General features: G+C 32.5%; 2 protein-coding genes and 2 long non-coding RNA genes across 6 annotated transcripts; 1 reads left to right on the top strand and 3 right to left on the bottom strand.

The window, feature by feature from the left end:
- Window positions 1-3,295: 3,295 nt before the first annotated feature.
- Window positions 3,296-4,610, bottom strand: LOC106333081. 3 transcript variants are annotated; one of them, XR_001268278.1, is made up of 5 exons: window positions 4,350-4,610; window positions 4,046-4,276; window positions 3,833-3,895; window positions 3,546-3,757; window positions 3,296-3,408 (listed from the first exon to the last, which is right to left on the bottom strand). It is a non-coding gene; the product is annotated as an uncharacterized LOC106333081 (long non-coding RNA). The 3 variants fall into 3 exon arrangements; XR_001268277.1 differs by lacking the exon at window positions 3,833-3,895 and having other exon boundaries at window positions 4,034-4,276; XR_001268276.1 differs by lacking the exon at window positions 3,833-3,895 and having other exon boundaries at window positions 4,350-4,608.
- A 1,170-nt stretch (window positions 4,611-5,780) lies between these two features.
- Window positions 5,781-6,582, top strand: LOC106334242. The gene is made up of 3 exons (XR_001268563.1): window positions 5,781-5,844; window positions 6,264-6,461; window positions 6,533-6,582. It is a non-coding gene; the product is annotated as an uncharacterized LOC106334242 (long non-coding RNA).
- A 953-nt stretch (window positions 6,583-7,535) lies between these two features.
- LOC106334518 (reticuline oxidase-like protein) lies at window positions 7,536-9,472 on the bottom strand. The gene has a single exon (XM_013772807.1). The coding sequence runs from the start codon at window positions 9,329-9,331 to the stop codon at window positions 7,685-7,687; it is 1,647 nt and encodes a 548-aa protein (XP_013628261.1). The 5' UTR covers window positions 9,332-9,472; the 3' UTR covers window positions 7,536-7,684.
- Window positions 9,473-16,884: 7,412 nt separating this feature from the next.
- LOC106334523 (reticuline oxidase-like protein) lies at window positions 16,885-18,767 on the bottom strand. The gene has a single exon (XM_013772814.1). It carries the CDS (start codon window positions 18,624-18,626, stop codon window positions 16,980-16,982), a length of 1,647 nt encoding a protein of 548 aa, XP_013628268.1. The 5' UTR covers window positions 18,627-18,767; the 3' UTR covers window positions 16,885-16,979.
- Between the last annotated feature and the right edge of the window lie 1,968 nt (window positions 18,768-20,735).

Genomic DNA, 20,735 nt, shown 5'->3' with positions numbered 1-20,735 from the left:
GAAATAAATTAAAACAATTATGTTAAATAAGTGTTATAGATCGAAGATTAACTTATCTTTTCATTAAAGAAGAGAATCGTGATTCCCACAAACTCCATGTCTTTCTTGAAGTTCAGGGAATCCCAGAAGCGAGGAAGCCAGAGGCTATGCTCTGACTACTACGACCAAGACGGAGAGATTCGAAGGTTGAGTGACGGACGTCGGACCGGTTTGACGAATTGGAGAGGCAGAGAGAAACATTTTCTATAAGTTGGTTAAATCTAAGAGGAATCAATGAGTTTTGTGGAGATGCAGATTGAGTTCATCAAAGATGAGAATCATATATATAGGGTTTATATAGGGGCTACAAATCAGGAACATTTATGATCAAGAAATTTAAGATGTGGACCTGAAGAGTTCACCGGTGAAAAACTAGATTACGAACAGACACATGGCACAACTCTGTAACTCAGACTTGCTTGAGACAGTGATGAAAAGAACTCAAACTCATGTTAAACGACAACAATTTACAATATGAGAAAACTATAATTGTTGTAAACTTGAGCTTTTTTATATAACGTGATGAATCTCATTTAAAAATGAAACCCATAATGGACTTGTAGGCCCGACCCTTAGAGGAAGCCGAAGAGGCAAGAGCTTCCGACCTTCATAAATATATATTAGGTTCGACCATCAATGTACAAAGTATCATTTAGCTTAGTGGTATAAATGTTGGTGTTTATATCTCAATAACCCGGGTTCGAGCCATGAACTTGACATTTTTTCACACTTTTTAATAGTGGAGCCCACAAAACGCTGACGCGGCGCGCTGAAGAGTGAGCAAAAACTCATCTATTATAATATAGATTTTGTATTATATTATGTCATTGTAAAATATCAACAATCTCTCTTATAACGATTTTTTTAACTTTAAAATATTTTTAATTATATTTTTTTTAAAAAATGGATTGATGTTTGTGACTTTCAATCTTATAAGAAAGATAATGGAAAAATTGATATTCTACTTTTAATTAATGTATTTTGTTTTAAAAATTAAACATAAATTAAAATGTAAAAAAGTAAGTGGTTGAATTTTATTGGAAATCAAATAAAAGTTTAACTAATTAAAAATAAAACTAAAAAGTAATAAGCAAAAGTTAATTTTTAATTTTTTATTATGTGTGAACAACTTTAAACATTATTTGTTCTGTATACAGAGAGTATTAATTAGTGTATTTGAGTATCTCTAACTCATTGCTATTTCTATCTCTATATGCTATAATAGAGGAAAAGTGTTACATCGCACTCTATTTCCACCTCTAAAATAGAGATTGCTATTTTTTCCTCTATTTATAGAGGAATAAATAACATTCTTCTATTATAGAGTCATACTTTTTTATTTTCAAAATAGTTTTTTAACTTTCAAAGTTTTATAGTTATAACCAAATCAATTATTTTATAGGGAAATACAGTTTTTGTGAAAATATAATTACATTTTTATTTACATACTAGTCTTTCAATAAAACTTTAGTTTAAACAAATTCATAATTTTTTGAAATCTTATAAAAATTAAAAGTAAATAGGGCTAGTATCATAAATAAAAAGTATTTTTGTAAAATTAAAATATAATTTTTTGAGAATGTTATTTTATAGAAGCAAAAATAAAAGAATACATTAGAGATAAACTCATCTCTATTTCAGAAGTTGAAATAGAGAAATACATTGGAGATAGTCTGAGTGTTTTTATATTTTGGTGTGATTTCTAAATCATTAATCATGCTCTAACAGTTTGTAAATTATTTTATTAATTAAATCGAAGCAAATGAATATATATTTTTTTTTTGAAATTAGCAAATCATTTAATAAGTTTTGACCAAAAATAGTTAAAGGAAATAATAACAGTGATATTTTATTGGCCAAAACAATAGGCGTTCCCTTCCCCATGAACGCATGCATGGACGGTTTTTCGAATCCTCCATTTTCGAAACCATACAAGTAAGTGTTATCTCGACCTCGCTTATCATCATCATTCACTTCTAGTTCTAGCTGTGCTTGGCTGCTTCTCTGTTCGTGTATGATTCTGTTCTTTCCATTAGTTCGATGTTTGATTCAATATTGTTGTTTTGGTTTCTTTGTTTGTTTATGTGGATTCAGTGGACCATTAGTTGATTAGGTTACGTCTCAATGTCTTACAAACCATAAACATCTCTTCCATGTTGTAATCTTAAATGTCTTTCTTATTATGATAAAACTACCTGCAGGTCTGTATCACACATGGCTTCTAAGTCTAAGTCAATTCCTCATGCAAGCAATCACAGATTCCAACAATCAATTGAAGATCGAATGGCCATTTTGGTTAAACGAGTAGGGGAGGTTAAGGGGTTGATTCACGAGACGAGCCTTTACTGGAATTCTATAGATTTCCTCGCAAAAAACGATGTTTCACGAGGCATATTCTATGCGCTTCCAGACAAATCTAAGCTGGAATATCTAGAACGAAACATAGAAGGCTCCAACGATCTAGATAATGAGTATATCGGATTTGATTACTGAAGAAGATGCTTGGTAGAATGTTGTGCTCTTGGAATATGATTCGTCTTCAGTTTTTATTTTGTGATGTTGTTTGAATAATAAACTTGGCTATCGTTTAATGTATTTATGAGATGTTATTGTGTTTCCTCATTAACTTTTGTTATAATAACTTTGTGATAATATATTTGTTGCTTATGTTGTTGAAGACCAATTATCCACTTTGTTTTTAAGATGAAGACTAGTATACAGTTAGGTTTGATTTCGTTCCAATATAATTTTATGTGACTAATAGAAAGTACATTTTTATTGTAAGAATCAAGTTTCTCACTTGTCAATTACATTTAATATCTGAATGTACGACCTTATAGATTTCTTTCTCTACTATATCTTGAACTGAATATGAATTGCATACTGTGTTAGCAAGAGATACGTAAGACCATGATTAACCCGGGGTTCTTAGAGTGAGATTCTTAACTTCCGCTAAGAACCCCAACCTAAGAAACCCGGGTTAATCATGCTCTAAGAACATGATTAATCCAAATACCCATTTGGATCTCTTAATCATTATTTTAGTAATTAAAAGCAACTAAAAAACTCACTTAAAAACCACCATGATTTTGGGTCTCCAATGGTAGTCTTTTATTTTTGGGTTCTTAATTAAACATTGTTTTTGATTATTATTGTATAATTTGTGATCAAAATGTATGAATTTGTGATCAAAATGTATAAAAAGTTTTTGATTATTTTCTGAACATGAGAAGAATGGTAAGACAAGAAGAGTTATATGTGTTGTAGGCTCCTCAGCTATGCTTGGCTTCTTTGGTTCTGCTTGGAGGAGGTCATCGTAGAGTTCTTCATTCCGATAAAGAATAGCAGTGCCCCGAGAAAAGCAACACTCTGCGATCAAACATCATAATCCAAAAGAATGAGACTCATTGAAAGATTACTCAAGAGCAAGTTCAGCTCTAAGAACAAGACTTCCATGGCAAAAGCAAGCAAAGAATGTGAAAATGAAGAGAAGTGTTTAGACAAACCTGCAAGAACTCGGTCAATAGAAGAGAGAGTTGGCGGTCCTCAGGTCCATAGTTGTAGAAATCATATAAGATGGGACTAACAATCACCAAGTAGAAAGCCGTAGAGAACGGAGACAGAGATGTTGCAGGATCCTCAAGGAAAGGTTAGTTTGATTCCACACAAGCTTCTGCGGTCTGTACAGCACGCTCCACCATGAAGCTACCTTCTGTATCTGCAGCACACAAAGGCATCAACAGTAAAGAAGAGCCCAACCAAGAGACTGTTGAAGAAACAATCAATAACCAACCATCATCAAAAGTCAGAGTCAGTAGCAATTAGTAAGCTTAATTTGACATCAACGCATCCAAAGCTAACATATTTAACCACAAAAAAAAAAAAAAAAAAACAGATCAAAATGCCAAAAATGAAATCAGAAACCACATATCATTCCTCAGTATCTAACACATTAAACTGAGGATCACATGATTGAAATCGAATGGAAGAGGACCTGGTGCCGTACGTTTAAAGATGACTCGGAAGCGAAATGTGGAGAGGAGGAAGAAGACAAAGACGCTTGAGGTTGGCTCCCAGACAAAGCTCTCGATAACCACACCCATCGATCACCGGGGGATAGCCACCGTCTCCAGCAACCAATCAACCACCGCGCCACCACAATCCTCGCTTCGATATATCGTAGAAGAGCAGAACCAACACTTGACCAATCTCATCTTGTCTCCTCCTTAAAAGATCCCTACAAGAACACAGATGAATCACAACAAAGAAGAGATTCAGTGAGACATCAAAGTGAAGCAAAATCACAAAACCTGGGAAGAAGATCGGAGGTGAGATGCAATTGAGGTGTTGTTTAGCAAAAACGCCATCTAGCAACGCTTTCAATAAGAGTAAGACGAACGATTGATGGCGACGATTGATGAGGACGTGGTGAAGCGACTGAGACGGCGGCGATTCCAGTGGTGCAAGTTTTCACGGAGAAGTTTCGGAATCAAACCGACTGATTTCGAGAGAGAAAGAGAGACGTCGCGTTATGACGCGTGTCCTGTAAGGGACGTCTGTTGCAGCGCTTAATTAAGCTATGTTTCTTGCATTATTAGGTAAATTTTTTTTTTTTCTTCAAATTTAACCTAAGAAACAGGTTAAGCACCCCCGATAATCATGGTATACCCACATCAATGAACCCCTTCTTAGGGTTCATCTTTTCAATTTTCTATTATTAAATTTTTTTTCTTTTTCTTAAAAAAGAAACTAGACCAATCGCGGACCGCCACGACACGTGGAACCCGCGCTACAGTGATGAACTTTAGGAGAGAGGGATTCATGGGATTGAATTATTTTATTATTTCTTTTCTTAATTTCTGTGTGAACTCCCCCCCACATAAACCCTCAATGCGGATGCCTAAGGTCACTAATACGTTAAAATCGACAATTTAATAAAGTTTGTATCAAACCCCCCCCCCCCCCACACTGCACCTTTATTCTGCGTCTCCCTACTGATCCATTGTGGCCCTTTTTCAGCAGTTAGTTTTTTATGATGAATACAAGCATTCGTACGTCTCTATAATTTGTACTGAAGCAGATCTAAATACATAAAACTAAAGTAATATACAGCTTCAGCTAAACAACGTACATACAACCTTTCCATGTCAGTTGAATTTGTTGGCCTTTCTCATCAGACAGAGGTAACACAAAGGTAAAGTTTATTTTTGGAAGACATTCATTTGATTGGAAACTCTTTCCATCTTATTCAGTGTTTCCCAATTTGTTTACATTCTGAAATCATATTCCTGCAACTGTAATTGACGTCTCAAGAAATGTAATGGTGCTCAATCAGATGACGTGCAATGTCCCCAATTGCTGGAGCCTGTTGAAGAGTAACAAGTCCTCAATTGCTGGATTTAATCGAAGGTTCAATAGTGTTCTGAAAGAGTTACGGCTTCTGGCTTCAGTTGACATGATTAGCTGAAGATGTCTTTCTAATGTGTGCAGTGTTCTTCACGAAGTGATAAACACAGCATCAGATGGAGGAATAAAACCTCTTCATGTGGCGGCATTGAAGGGACACAGAGACAGTGCAGTTACTCTTGAATTTGGGAGCTTTTGTTGCTCAGGCCATTTTGGAAAATAGAACCACAATAGATCTTATAGGTTATTATCATATTACAGTGATTGATGCTAAGATTTTAAGGGAGAAATTTAACTCTAGCTTATTGTTTCCCTTTGTCTCTTTGGTTTTGTATTGAAGGTGCGGGGAGTACAGCTCTCCATTATGCTTCATGTGGCGGAAACACGCAATGTTGCCAGGTAATATATAAATATACAATTTGCTTAACCAAATAATCGAACAACCAGGTTTCTCTTTCTGAAAAGTTTAGTTTAAAACTCAGATATGAATTCATTTGGCATTTGTTTTTATGAGCTATTGATCGACAAGGGTGCCTCTTTGGCTGCTGTTAGATCTTTACGGGTTCGCTTTTTCTCTCTGTTTCTATGCCTGCCAAACCCAATCTAACAGTTTGATGTAATTCCAAAGTGTATTTATTTGTTTGGTTTTTATTGGTTTTAGAGAACAACCACAAAATCATCCAACAAAAGTCCCTTCTACTTTCCTCTGCCTTCCTCTAATGAGTGTTGTCAAGATTGATCACTACGTAAACCTTTCACCTACATAATTAAAGAATCTCACAGATTTGATTGATTTTTCCCCTCATTTGTAACTTCAGAATGGGGCTGGCTAGACACGATTGTCTAACTCCATGTCGTCACCCTTGTGTCGTTTTTTTGGAAAGAAAATGCACCGTTGCTGCAGACAGTAATGTATTGATTCTTCACTACCGAAAGCGAATTTAAATGAGATTTTACACAACTCAGCAATGGGGCTCATCAAACTGGTTATAGACACAGGAATTCTTCTAACAAAGGTAATTCCTTACCTTTCAATGAAACAGATATTTATATCTGTGAGATTTAAAACTCTAAATTGCTTTTGCAGGTTTATCTGCATACTGGGAGATCCTGAGTACATAATAAAACTGTCGGAGGTTTGCTTCATAATTTTTATATTCATTAAAATAATTATTTATTTGTTAAAACTTTTAAAAAGTGTAATTTTAAAAAAATTGTAATGAAAATTATTATTTTATATTGAATCTTTATTTGTTATATTTTAAAAAATACACACATATATATATATATATATTATACGGATCGGATATCCGGTTGAGTTTTCTGGATATTTGGTGTTATATCTAGAAAGTAGAAGCTCGAATCGAATAATTAGTTATCCGTCCGAAAAAAAACGGATCACAAATATCTTATAAAACCAGATATCCGCTCTGTGCACACCTCGAATGTATATAAATATAAGGTACAACCGTATTATAAAAAGTAGAAAAGTGTTAGAAATAGTGAATACATAGTTATGTTAAGGTATCACTTTTGTTATATGAAACCTAATTTCTCTTCTTTTTTTTGTCATCTAAAATTAATATTATTTTTTTAATTATACATGGGTATCATGCCCCTACCCCTACACAGTATGAATTGATCATCAAACCAAACAAACAAACAAAAAACTTAGAAAAACTACGCCATACAGAAATCAGAGCCACAATACGGACATTCCGGACACATTAAAACTACAATCTAGATCTATAACTTAAAAGAAACAAACTTCATAAAGTATCACACTTCAACAATGTAGCATTAGCACATCTGTCAATGAAACCAAGCATTGAAGAGGCTTCCTCAGAAGCATCCAAAAAAGCCGGAAGCTAGCAACAAAATCTGTTTTCGTTTCTATTATAGTTTAGAACAACCATTTATAACACACAAATATTAACATTGCATGTAAATTAATTCTAATTACGTTTGCTTTTTAAGGAGAAAAAATTGCTCGAAATATTAATCGTTATATTTTTCGGTAGATAAAACTAAATAAATATATGTGAATAACTGTACCACAATATAAGTTTAACTGGTTCTAATGTTTATTTATAACGTTGAACTCATCAGTAGAGGTTATTCCATTTATTATTAATAGATTGAGATTACATCAGTGACTTCTCTTAGATATTGGAATAACCACAAGAAGAACAAGAAAAGAACACATCCGATGAATCTCTAGTTCAGTCCCCACAGTCCACTATTCAAGAACCGGAATCCCCTGCTGAGACCGGAAAAAGTTAGTCGGGTCGAACCTGGCTTTAACCTGAAACAATCTCAAGTAATTCCCTTGAAAATACTTCTCCCCATAAACCTTAGCTTTTTCGAACGTAGCGTTATACCCAGGCGTCGTAATTCCGATATCGACGTCTCTGTAGTTCAAGAAAGCCTCTCTCGGATTCTTCGAAACAAACGGAGTCATCGCCATTTTAAAGCTTCTTGAGATGGCCAAGAACGCCTCCTCTAGCTCATTACCAGGTGCATACCAATTCATGAAATGCTCAATCATGAAAACGTTACCAGCTCTATGCGGAAACGGCGTCTCATCAGATGCTATCTCAGCCATCCTGCCTCCCCAAGGGTTCCACTGCATCCATACTCGCCGTGGAAGCGGCGAGTGATAAATCATCGTCTGGAAAATCTTGGCAATACCTCGTTTTGAGATAGGAGTTTGAACGAAGTCTGAAGTTCGTTTCCAGTAGGATTCGTTCACTGATATTTTTTCGAGAAGAATCTCTAATGGTGCGTTTTCTGGGTACTCAGCCCAGAAAACCACCGAGTCGATCCATTTTTTAACCATGCAGTCAGGTTCCCTCAAGTATAGCTCCGGGAAACGTTTGTTCATTATGTTTAAAAGTCTCTCCGGCGAACCGAGAAACATTCCAATGAAGGAAACGTTAATCGTCTTGGTCTTGCATTTTGATGTAGTCCTCCGGTAAACCGGTTTAATCTCTAATCGGATAAACAAATCTTTGTCGATAACCGGAGCCACTTGCTGCCATTTGTGGACCAAGTCAATGACACCTTCTTCCACCGTTCTCTCCAGTTTAAAAACGGTGACGTTCTCCGGAACCCTAACGAGCTTAAGCTTCCACGCAAGAATCACGCCGTAGCTCCCACCGCCTCCGCCGCGAATCGCCCAAAACACGTCTTCTCCCATAGAACGTCTGTCGCGGTAGACCTTCCCGTCCGCGTCCATGATTTGCGCGTCGATGATGTGGTCAATCGATAAACCGTATTTCCTCAAGAGATTCCCGAACCCTCCGCCGCTGAAATGTCCTCCGGCGCCGACTTTAGGACACACTCCGGCGGGGAAAGCGTGGACTTTGCTTGTTTTCGCGATGTTGTAGTAAAGCTCGCCGAGAGAGGCTCCGGATTGGATCCACGCGGTCTCGTCCTTAAGGTTGATGTCGACTTTGTCGAAGTTGTACATGTCTAGGATCACGAACGGCACCGGAGAGGTGTAGGAGAAGCCTTCGTAGTCGTGGCCGCCGCTGCGGACTTTGAGCTCGAGGTTCAGGTGTTTGCAGCAGGAGATTGTTGCTCTGATGTGGGTTTCGGTAACGGCGGCGACGATGGCTTCCGGTTTCCTTGTGGAGGCAGAAGCGAACCGGAGGTTTCTCACGGCCCTCATCAGGTTTGTTGAGAAAGATGAGTCTGTGGGAATCACGGCGGCTCTTGAGTTACGACTGCCGGGGTCGGCCGGCTGAGCGTCGAGACATTCGAGGAAAAGCTCCGGCGCATACAATGGCAACGGTAATGATGAGTAGACTCGTGGGATTGTGATGAGATAGATAAGATGGAGTGTGATAAGAAACGTTGGTCGTGAAAAGATCTTCATTTTCATTTTGTTACTTGTGATTGGTTTGATGAAGAATGAAAGAGCTTTGTTGTGTATTTATAGGCTATAGATTAGTTATGCTTGAGACATGCATGGCGATCACATGCAGAAAACTACGTAAGTAGAATTATGCGGTTGGTTGATGAATAAAACATAATTTTGAAAAATAGTCCACATGAATCTTTCCTCACACGTTTATTTTTGATCGGTTAGTTTGGTTATGGCCCTCATGAAGGTAATGATGAAAACATGTATCGGTATTTCTTTCTGACTTTATGAAATTAAACTATGAACTAGATGTCGATCCACGCGGATGTTTGTAATAATTCATATAAAACTAATACTTAAAAATTATTTTTAATATGCTTTTACATCTTTAAACAAAAAAAAATAAGTGATTAATAAAATTTTCAAATAATTAAAGTTTGATATATATATATATATAAAGAAAAGTAAATTCACCCTAAGATTACCACTTATTTACGATTAGAATGCCACTAAAGTATTAAATAATCCTAAAACTACGCTATGAATGTCTTTCCCCAATTTAATTAAATCATTTCCTAAATGAAATTTAGCTAAATTTTCGTGTTCAGCATATTTCGTAAAACAGTTTAGCTAAATTTTAGGAATATTAAAGTTTAAAAACGAATATAAACAATGTCATATTTTTCAAGTATCATACCATCTCACAAATTTAGCTTGTAAGGCCTAAAATATATATATTTCAATATTTCTAAAATATATATTTAACCATTACGGCTATCATTAACTATTTTAAACAATAAAATCTCTTTATGTTAAGATTTAAATATTTTTGAATTTTTTTTAGAACAATATGAAATTTTTATAAGCAAATATTCCTATTTAAATATATCCAAATCTTGCCAAAAATAATTATATTTTGAAAATGTCTAAAAATATATGTTTAACCATTTTGGTTACTATTTTCAACAATAAAATTTATATATACTAAGATTTAAATATTTTTAAAATACTTGTACAACAACATTTAATGTTTATAACCGAATATTTTTTTTAATATATCTAAATCTCACCATATGACGCATATCTAATCAAAATATTTTAAATATTATTGCATATGGAAAACAATTTCTTCTTAAAGGAAGTATTACTTGGACATATCAATTGGTCAATATTTGTCGAAGGTTTAGTATGGCGTACAAATTAATATTTTTAAAATTTTTGTGTTTATAATCATTTTAAAATACAGTAAACAATTAGATATTATTTATATATATCAAAGTGAAAATAAGTATCAGCAAGGGCAGGCATGTCAAGCTCCAACATACTATTAAAACAAATGATTTTTTTTCTGAAATCTCTTTAATTTTTGAAAGTATTTACAGTAATGCCACTAAATTTTAATTATATTTATTTATTGTTTATTTAAACTAAACAATAAAATTTCCCAAAACTACTCCACGAAATCAATATATAATTAAAATAGTTGGTTTTTTGGAAATATCCTTGATTTTTTCCTTATATACTTAAATATCAATATACTATAACCTAACGAAATAGATGTTATGTGTGTATGAGTTTTAGTTATATATATTGTACGTAGGAGTAACAAAAAATATTATATTTTGGGGATGTAAATTGTATAATTTTAGCTATGAGACAAAGACATTAAAATAAACAAGTATTAATTAAAATTTTTAAATACAATTATAAAATGTGAAATTAAAAAAATTATAGTATAATAAGTTTTTTATTTGATATACTCTTAAATTATAGAATTCATATCTAAATTGTATTGTATTACAGATATTCCGGTATTAGTTAAAAATTAAACATGAAATTAAAATTACATTTATAAAGATATTTATAACATCTTCAATAAGTTTAAAAATCATTCTGATTTATTGAGGAAACGAATTTAAATATTTTAAAATATCTGTAAGTATTGACATATCATTCAAAAAAGATTATCATCACATGAATTTCAATTTTCACTATAAAATAAAAATACAAAAAAATCCAATTTTAAAAACATACGTTTTAATACATTAAAAACTATTTAAAAATGTTACAGCTCCTCATAATATCAAAAAAAAATTAAATTCATAGAAATAATAATTTCCTAGATCGATATGGCATAAATGTCGTAAATATGTGTGCTCACAAGACTACAATTGTAAATAAATATTAATTATTTTATTTAATTCTTTAAAATATAGTATATTTTTCAAAATCAGCCTGCAATTAGTGAATATACATTATTATGATTACAGTTTTTGTGGGTGATTTCATAAAATGTGTAAATATTTATCAACTACAAAACGTGTTGAACTAACACATTAGTCATCCTATTATGAATTATCAAACATTAATAAATTTGTCAATCAAAATATAATTTGCGCTTTTAAAGTGCTGATCAAAATCTAATACATCTTTATAATTTAATTTATATTTACTTTTAAAATAAACATATATCTACACGGACGCGCGGATATGATTCTAGTTATTATGTATTATAAGTGATGTTTTTGTTAGTAGTTGTTTAATACATTTTAATAAATGTAATTTTATCATTTTCCATTGTTTTTAATAAAATTAAATTACGGTTTGATTTGAATAATTCCAAGTTACTCCATTCATCCATTGTATGGATTTTTTTTTTTTTTTGAGCAATACATTGTATTGATAAAAAAGCTATTAAAGAGAGAATTGTTCAGTCTCTTATCATTATGATTTTGATCGGTGAGTTTGGTTATGATCTTCACTGAAAGAAACGATAAAAACATGTAAATATTTCTTTGGACTTTGTGAATTTAAATCTCTAAATTTTGTTTATTTTCAAGTATATCATGAAGTCTTTTAACTAAAATGGGATCTAGTAATATATTGTACTATTGCAGGCTTTACAGCAAATAAAATGTGGCCTCTCTTTCTTTACTTTTTTTTTTTGTTTTTTGATAAAGATATATGTTAATACTTTCTGCAGTTTCTTACAATATTTTTTTGCTTGTTTAGTTTAGTCAATCTTTATGTGAAGCTTGTTTTCTAATCTAGTTAGACAACCATAACGCATATTCTAATTCAACACAGGAAATAAAATAAATATGATTTCAATATTTATTTATTTTGTAAAAAAAAAAGAAATAATCTTGTGTTTACAATAATTTTCGTATTTTTGAATATTTTTTTATTTATAAAACTATTTTTCTGTTACAAAACAATAGGGTAAGACATGTCCAATATAGCCTAAAAGTCAAATTTTCTATTGGGACATTGAAAAATTAATGTGTTTTATTTTGCCAATTCTCCCTTAAATTACTGTATCTCCAAAATATTGTCAGCAAGTCTCAAAAAATTTCCCACGTTTAAACAATTAGACTATGAATTATAACAAACGACATCACAAGTCTTAAAGTCACTTTTTGCAATGGACTTCGTATTCTTAAGACCAAATATTAAGTTTTATTCCTGAAAAGGTTACTTATTAAATATTAATAAATTACAAATTATAGAAGAAAATACAATGATTTATTAAGAACTATTCCCTCAGTTTCTGAATAAGTGTCACTTTGACACTTTTCACACAGACTAAGAAAGTATCGGAAATATATGTAAGTTGTTATTAATTACATATTTTTGACCAACAGTATTAAAGATAAATAAAATTATTTATAAAACCAATAAAGTTTGCAATTAATTTTCGGCTGAAAGTAAGTATAATTTGCATTGAAATTATAAACTAACACTTTTTGTGTAACAAGAAAAAAAACTGGAATGATACTTATTATGAAACAGAAGGAGTATTTAGCTACGGTATTCAGATGATATAATAATTTAATTTTAAATTATTTTTATTATATTGTTCATTGAAATATTTACTTAAATATTACTCATAGCCATGCTCTTAGAGATTGGAACAACCATTTATAACACACAAAATGTAAACATGTTAATTAGTTCTAGTGATATTTAGCTCTCTATGAATAAAAATATTGCCCAAAATATCAATACAATATTTTCAATATATAAAGTAAAAATAATGTAAAACTAATGTGGAAAGATCAGGAAAGGTATTCGGAGCAGGGTTGGTACACTACATTGGAAGGCTTTGATGGTTTAATGGGGGCGAGGAACACCGTGGCGAGTATTTCACCACTTCACTCGGAAGTAGAAACTCTCATCTGGGCAATGGAAAATATGAGAAATTTACGTCAGTTTTATATTATTTTTGCAATAGATTTGCCAGTCTCTTCAAGTTACATCGAAGACATTAAGATACTGAAGAAAAGTTTCCACAGTTGGGAGCTCATTAATATACCTCGAACGCATAATTCAAAGACTGACAGTCTTGCAGGCAGTGCTAGGAAACAACCGCCGTTTATCGTTAATATGGATACAGAGTTGTCATGAGTCTATTCATGTTGATGATAAAAAAAAAATTGAAAACCCAAAATTTTACTTCAGTCAATTCTAAAGTTTGTGCATAATCTTGAACTTACCTCTAATTCAATTATGGTTGGTTTGCCAAATTTAAATTCTCAAAATTAAATCGTCACGGTTCGATTTCAATAGCTTCATATGAATAAAGCTAATGTATCTCCAAATATGGTCTAGAAGTCTTGAAAAAATTAGGGAAAATTGCCGAAACGAAACAAAAATTTAGCATGGTTGTCCCTTTGGTATAAAACCAATTTTGTCCATTTTGTCTCCCTTTTACCATTTTTTTTCTGAAATTTAATGAAATAAATAGTTTAATGAATCAAAAAAATTACTAAAAATATAAACAATTAATAAAACACCGATATACACAAACACATATATTTTTTTGGTTGAAAAACTTGATAAATAAAATTTTTAAATTTTGTTCTACTAAAAGTAGAACTCGTCTTCTACGAAAAATGAGTTAGTAGAAAACAAATTCCTGAATAAACAAGTCCATCTACCTTTTTAGAACAAAAAATCTACTTTTAATTAAAATTCTAAATATGAGGAATGCGAATTCTACTAATTGTAAAGATATCCACTTTTCTCTCAAATGGAGTTTCTACTTTTATGAAGTATTCTAAAATTTCGGGAATGCGAAATCTAAGTACAACACGTACGTCCACATGAGGTAGAAATTGCATTCAAGATTTTTGTCATGGTTCTACTCATTGTAGAAGGTGTCTTCTACGGATAAGAAAACTTGTTTTTTCAAAAATTAAGGAAGTTTATGTTAAGAAAATATTCTAAAAATATTCCAACTTCCTAAAACGTGTTTTGATCGATTTGCTTTGCCAAAATATAAAAAACAATTTTTCCTTTTCTTCTTCATCAATATATAATTTCTCCATAATTTGTCTTGTGATTTTCAAAAACTCTTGTTCTATGATGCATATCTATACAACATGGGGTGTTTGGGAATTTGGTTCAACCACTGGATGAGTTTTTTCGGCTGATGACAAAGGGGGTAGGCTACTGTTATTTGAATCAAGTTCTACATTAGAAGATTTTAAAAGAATGGTTGTAGAGGATTTTGATAAGGAAGAAGATTAGGGTTAGTAGGGATATTTGGTTCCTTACTTCAGTATCTTTTGGTTTTAAAAAAAAATTGTTTTTACATTTCTTTTGCCTTTCTAAAACATTTTATTTTTATCTTTTTCATTAAACTTTTAAAAATGGTTTTAATATATGTTTAATTTGATTAATGAAAAGTTAGTTTTAGCATTATAAAAAATATTATACTATAGGGATAACTCAGTGATGATATTATACTAAGGAGACAACCATCCTAAATTTTTGTTCCGTTTAGGCAATTTTCTCAAAAAATTATCACATGTAAAATATTACACTACTATTTATAACAACCCATATCACAAGTCTTAAACTCACTTTTTGCAATCGACTTCATACTATTTAGCTAAAGTTTTCATATTTGAGATTGAGATATTCACTTCAGTTTTAAACTATTTTTATCATATTGTCTGTTGAGATATTTACTTGAGTATTATCATAGCCATGTTCTTAGAGATTGGAACAACCAATATAACACGCAAAATATATAAACTACTATTTCGAATAACATTTAACTTTCTAAGAGGAAAAAATTTCCAGAAATGTCAATACATTTTCTTTTAAAATATATAAACTAAAACTAATTTAAATAACCACAATGTTACTGTAGTCGGGTCTAAAGCTTGTGCATAATGTTGGAACTCATCACCAGAGATTTACACTGGGACAAGAAATTGTAAAATCGAGATTCAGCAAAAACACAATGCACAAAGTAGTTCCAAGAACATGTATCTTTTTTATTAGAAATCATTTATACAATCTCATACAGACTTGTTTGATCTGAATTACACTAATCGATTTCTAACTTGCTTGACTCAAACCTTGTTGATCAAGTCTACCAATTCACTCAGCTATGAAACTCCAAAACCTTCAGTGTTTCTCTCTGAAAATTACAACGTCAAAAGTTCTAACCCTAATTTTAGGAAAATCCAAGACATATATTAAATAATTTTTTCTATTATCTAATATATTATTCAATATATTATTTTCTATATTTTAGCATCACAAAATCTTCCAATTTGTGATCTAATAACATTCTTTTAATGCTTATTTTGTCAACAAAACATATGGAAATATCCCATATCATCGTATCTTGGCGGTTTTTTTTTATCTTCTGAACCGTGTGACACACACCATTCTCCGTGTAACACATAGTTACATATACACTAACCAAAGCTCCACCACTGCAGAAACCTATCAAGCTCCAAATTCTTAAGCTTACAGAAATGACTCCATTTGTTATTATAGATTGAAATTACATCAGTGGCTTATCTTTGAGATTGGATACCACAAGAAGAACAAGAAAGAACACACATCCGATAAAACTCTTATCCGGTCCCCACAGTACATTAATCACCAAACTAATCAAGAACCGGAATCCCTTGCTTTCTGGTCGAACCCGTCTTTAATCTTAACCAAACTCAAGTAATTCCCATTAAAATACGTCTCCCCATAAACCTTAGCTTCTTCGTACGTCGCGTTATACCCAGGCGTGGTGATTCCGATTTCAGCGTCTCTGTATTTCAACGTCTCTGTTGTTAAAGAAAACCTCTCTCGGATGTAAGAAGTTATGGGGTAGATATTATAGGGATATAGTCGTATTATTAAAAATAGCTGTGTTAGAAATAGTGAATGTATAGTTATCTAATTAGGGTCTCATCACTTTTGTTATTTGAAACCTAATTTCTCTATTATATATAAAAGTCAACGGTTCTCTTATAGATTGGAACAACCATTTACAACACAAATATAAACCTTGCATGTGTAGTATTTTTGGGAAATTATAACTTTACCTCAAATTTGATACTATTTTCCAAATTTACTTTAAATAATAAATTATTTCTTCTGTGTTTGCTTTTTAAGAAGAAATATTTCCCGAAATGTTAATACGTTATGTTTTCGATTTGTAAAACTAAATATAACGTGAATAACCAAAATTTAAGTTTAACTGGTTGTAATGTTTATTTATAACGTTGAACTCATCAGCAGAGGTTATTCCATTTATTATTAATAGATTGAGATTACATCAGTGACTTCTCTTAGATATTGGAATAACCACAAGAAGAACAAGAAAAGAACACATCCGATGAATCTCTAGTTCAGTCCACACAGTCCACTATTCAAGAACCGGAATCCCCTGCTGAGACCGGAAAAAGTTAGTCGGGTCGAACCTGGCTTTAACCTGAAACAATCTCAAGTAATTCCCTTGAAAATACTTCTCCCCATAAACCTTAGCTTTTTCGAACGTTGCGTTATACCCAGGCGTCGTAATTCCGATATCGACGTCTCTGTAGTTCAAGAAAGCCTCTCTCGGATTCTTCGAAACAAACGGAGTCATCGCCATTTTAAAGCTTCTTGAGATGGCCAAGAACGCCTCCTCTAGCTCATTACCAGGTGCATACCAATTCATGAAATGCTCAATCATGAAAACGTTACCAGCTCTATGCGGAAACGGCGTCTCATCAGATGCTATCTCAGCCATCCTGCCTCCCCAAGGGTTCCACTGCATCCATACTCGCCGTGGAAGCGGCGAGTGATAAATCATCGTCTGGAAAATCTTGGCAATACCTCGTTTTGAGATAGGAGTTTGAACGAAGTCTGAAGTTCGTTTCCAGTAGGATTCGTTCACTGATATTTTTTCGAGAAGAATCTCTAATGGTGCGTTTTCTGGGTACTCAGCCCAGAAAACCACCGAGTCGATCCATTTTTTAACCATGCAGTCAGGTTCCCTCAAGTATAGCTCCGGGAAACGTTTGTTCATTATGTTTAAAAGTCTCTCCGGCGAACCGAGAAACATTCCAATGAAGGAAACGTTAATCGTCTTGGTCTTGCATTTTGATGTAGTCCTCCGGTAAACCGGTTTAATCTCTAATCGGATAAACAAATCTTTGTCGATAACCGGAGCCACTTGCTGCCATTTGTGGACCAAGTCAATGACACCTTCTTCCACCGTTCTCTCCAGTTTAAAAACGGTGACGTTCTCCGGAACCCTAACGAGCTTAAGCTTCCACGCAAGAATCACGCCGTAGCTCCCACCGCCTCCGCCGCGAATCGCCCAAAACACGTCTTCTCCCATAGAACGTCTGTCGCGGTAGACCTTCCCGTCCGCGTCCATGATTTGCGCGTCGATGATGTGGTCAATCGATAAACCGTATTTCCTCAAGAGATTCCCGAACCCTCCGCCGCTGAAATGTCCTCCGGCGCCGACTTTAGGACACACTCCGGCGGGGAAAGCGTGGACTTTGCTTGTTTTCGCGATGTTGTAGTAAAGCTCGCCGAGAGAGGCTCCGGATTGGATCCACGCGGTCTCGTCCTTAAGGTTGATGTCGACTTTGTCGAAGTTGTACATGTCTAGGATCACGAACGGCACCGGAGAGGTGTAGGAGAAGCCTTCGTAGTCGTGGCCGCCGCTGCGGACTTTGAGCTCGAGGTTCAGGTGTTTGCAGCAGGAGATTGTTGCTCTGATGTGGGTTTCGGTAACGGCGGCGACGATGGCTTCCGGTTTCCTTGTGGAGGCAGAAGCGAACCGGAGGTTTCTCACGGCCCTCATCAGGTTTGTTGAGAAAGATGAGTCTGTGGGAATCACGGCGGCTCTTGAGTTACGACTGCCGGGGTCGGCCGGCTGAGCGTCGAGACATTCGAGGAAAAGCTCCGGCGCATACAATGGCAACGGTAATGATGAGTAGACTCGTGGGATTGTGATGAGATAGATAAGATGGACAGTGATAAGAAACGTTGGCCCTGAAAAGATCTTCATTTTCATTTTGTTACTTGTGATTCGTATGATGAAGAATGAAAGAGCTTTGTTGTGTATTTATAGGCTATAGATTAGTTATGCTTGAGACATGCATGGCGATCACATGCAGAAAACTACGTAAGTAGAATTATGCGGTTGGTTGATGAATAAAACATAATTTTGAAAAATAGTCCACATGAATCTTTCCTCACTCGTTTATTTTTGATCGGTTAGTTTGGTTATGGCCCTCATGAAGGTAATGATGAAAACATGTGTTGGTATTTCTTTCTGACTTTATGAAATTAAACTATAAACTATATCTCGATCCGCGCGGATGTTTGTTTTCGTTTACTTTTATATAAACATTTTGTTTTCAATTCTAAATTGATATATATTATAATATATATATAAGTTATGTCTATCACTTTTTAAAACATAACAATTTTACCATTTTTTAATTGAATTGGTTGTTTCAACCTTTCACAAGTTATTAAAAAATTAAATTTTTAGCTTCATATATTTATATTATCGAGTATATTAAGGTTGTTCAAACATAATAATATTATAGCATACTTGTTCTCCATCAAATAGATTGTTTCAAACTTTCACATGTGTTTATTTCTTCTTACATATTTTTTTTCTTTGTTGCATTAGTCTTTCATTATTGAATAAATAAATAGAAATAGAATTTGGAAAATATTAAAATGTTATCATCTCCAAAGATAATCAACCATTTCACAAAATGAAAAAGTTAACAAAAACAAAACTTAAAGCTTCGTGTATAAATTTTATAAAGAATTTAACTAAACATTTAATTATATTTTGTAAATGAACTATATATAAAACACAAATCAATGTGAAATCAGTTTAGTTTTAAAAATGTATCTGATTCGGTGTAGAAGTTTCGAGAAATATTTCTGCTCTTTGCAGTCTCTTTCAAACACGATGATACATGATATGAAAGTAAAAATTCGAATGTTTGAAATATCATAAGAGAACAAATTGTAATTCAATATGTACAACCGTTAAAAGATTGGATAATATTTACCATTTGACATTTTGCCAAGTTTCTTCTTTATCATCATTCAATTTCTTTGATTTATCTACTTTAATACATTCAAAACAGAGATGATGAGATCTTAAGACACCAAAAGTACAACCAAAAACTTTTAAAACCATTAAAATTATAGACAATATATATATATATATATATAACTATATTATTGTTTGATCATTTACAAGTCATCACAATGAGAAAACGAGAATTTGCTGATGTTCATAGCCACAGTAGACATATATGAAAGAAATTATTTGTAATAATTCATATAAAACTAATACTTAAAAATTATTTTTTATATGCTTTTACATCTTTAATCAAAAAAAAAAAAAAAGTGATTAATAAAATTTTCAAATAATTAAAGTTTGATATATATATATATATATCTTATTAAAAGAAAAGTAAATTCACCCTAAGATTACCACTTATTTACGATTAGAATGCCACTAAAGTATTAAATAATCCTAAAATTAAGCTATGCTGATATCTCCTTAATTTTTGAAAGTATTTACAGTAATACCACTACATTTTAATTATATTTATTTATTGTTTATTTAAAATAAACAATAAAATTTCCCAAAACTACTCCACGAAATCAATATATAATTAAAAGAGATGATTTTTTGGAAATATCCTTGATTTTTTCCTTAAATACTTAAATATCAATATACTATAACCTAACGAAATAGATGTCATGTGTGTATGAGTTTTAGTCATATATATTGTACGTAGGAGTAACAAAAATAATATATTTTGGGGACGTAAACTGTATAATTTTAGCTATGAGTTAAAGACATTAAAATAAACAAGTATTAATTAAAATTTTAAATACAATTATAAAATGTGAAATTAAAAAAATTATAGTGTAATAAGTTTTTTATTTGATATACTCTTAAATTATAGAATTCATATCTAAAATTGTATTGTATTACAGATATTCCGGTATTAGTTAAAAATTAAACATGAAATTAAAATTACATTTTTAAATATATTTTATATATTTATAACATCTAAAATAAGTTTAAAAATCATTCTGATTTATTGAGGAAACGAATTTAAACATACATTTTAATACATTA

Source organism: Brassica oleracea, chromosome C3, assembly GCF_000695525.1.
Source record: "Brassica oleracea var. oleracea cultivar TO1000 chromosome C3, BOL, whole genome shotgun sequence".
Taxonomy (NCBI): domain Eukaryota; kingdom Viridiplantae; phylum Streptophyta; class Magnoliopsida; order Brassicales; family Brassicaceae; genus Brassica; species Brassica oleracea.
The sequence above is the reverse complement of the archived record's forward strand: the minus strand, read 5'-3'. Positions and strand labels throughout refer to the sequence as shown.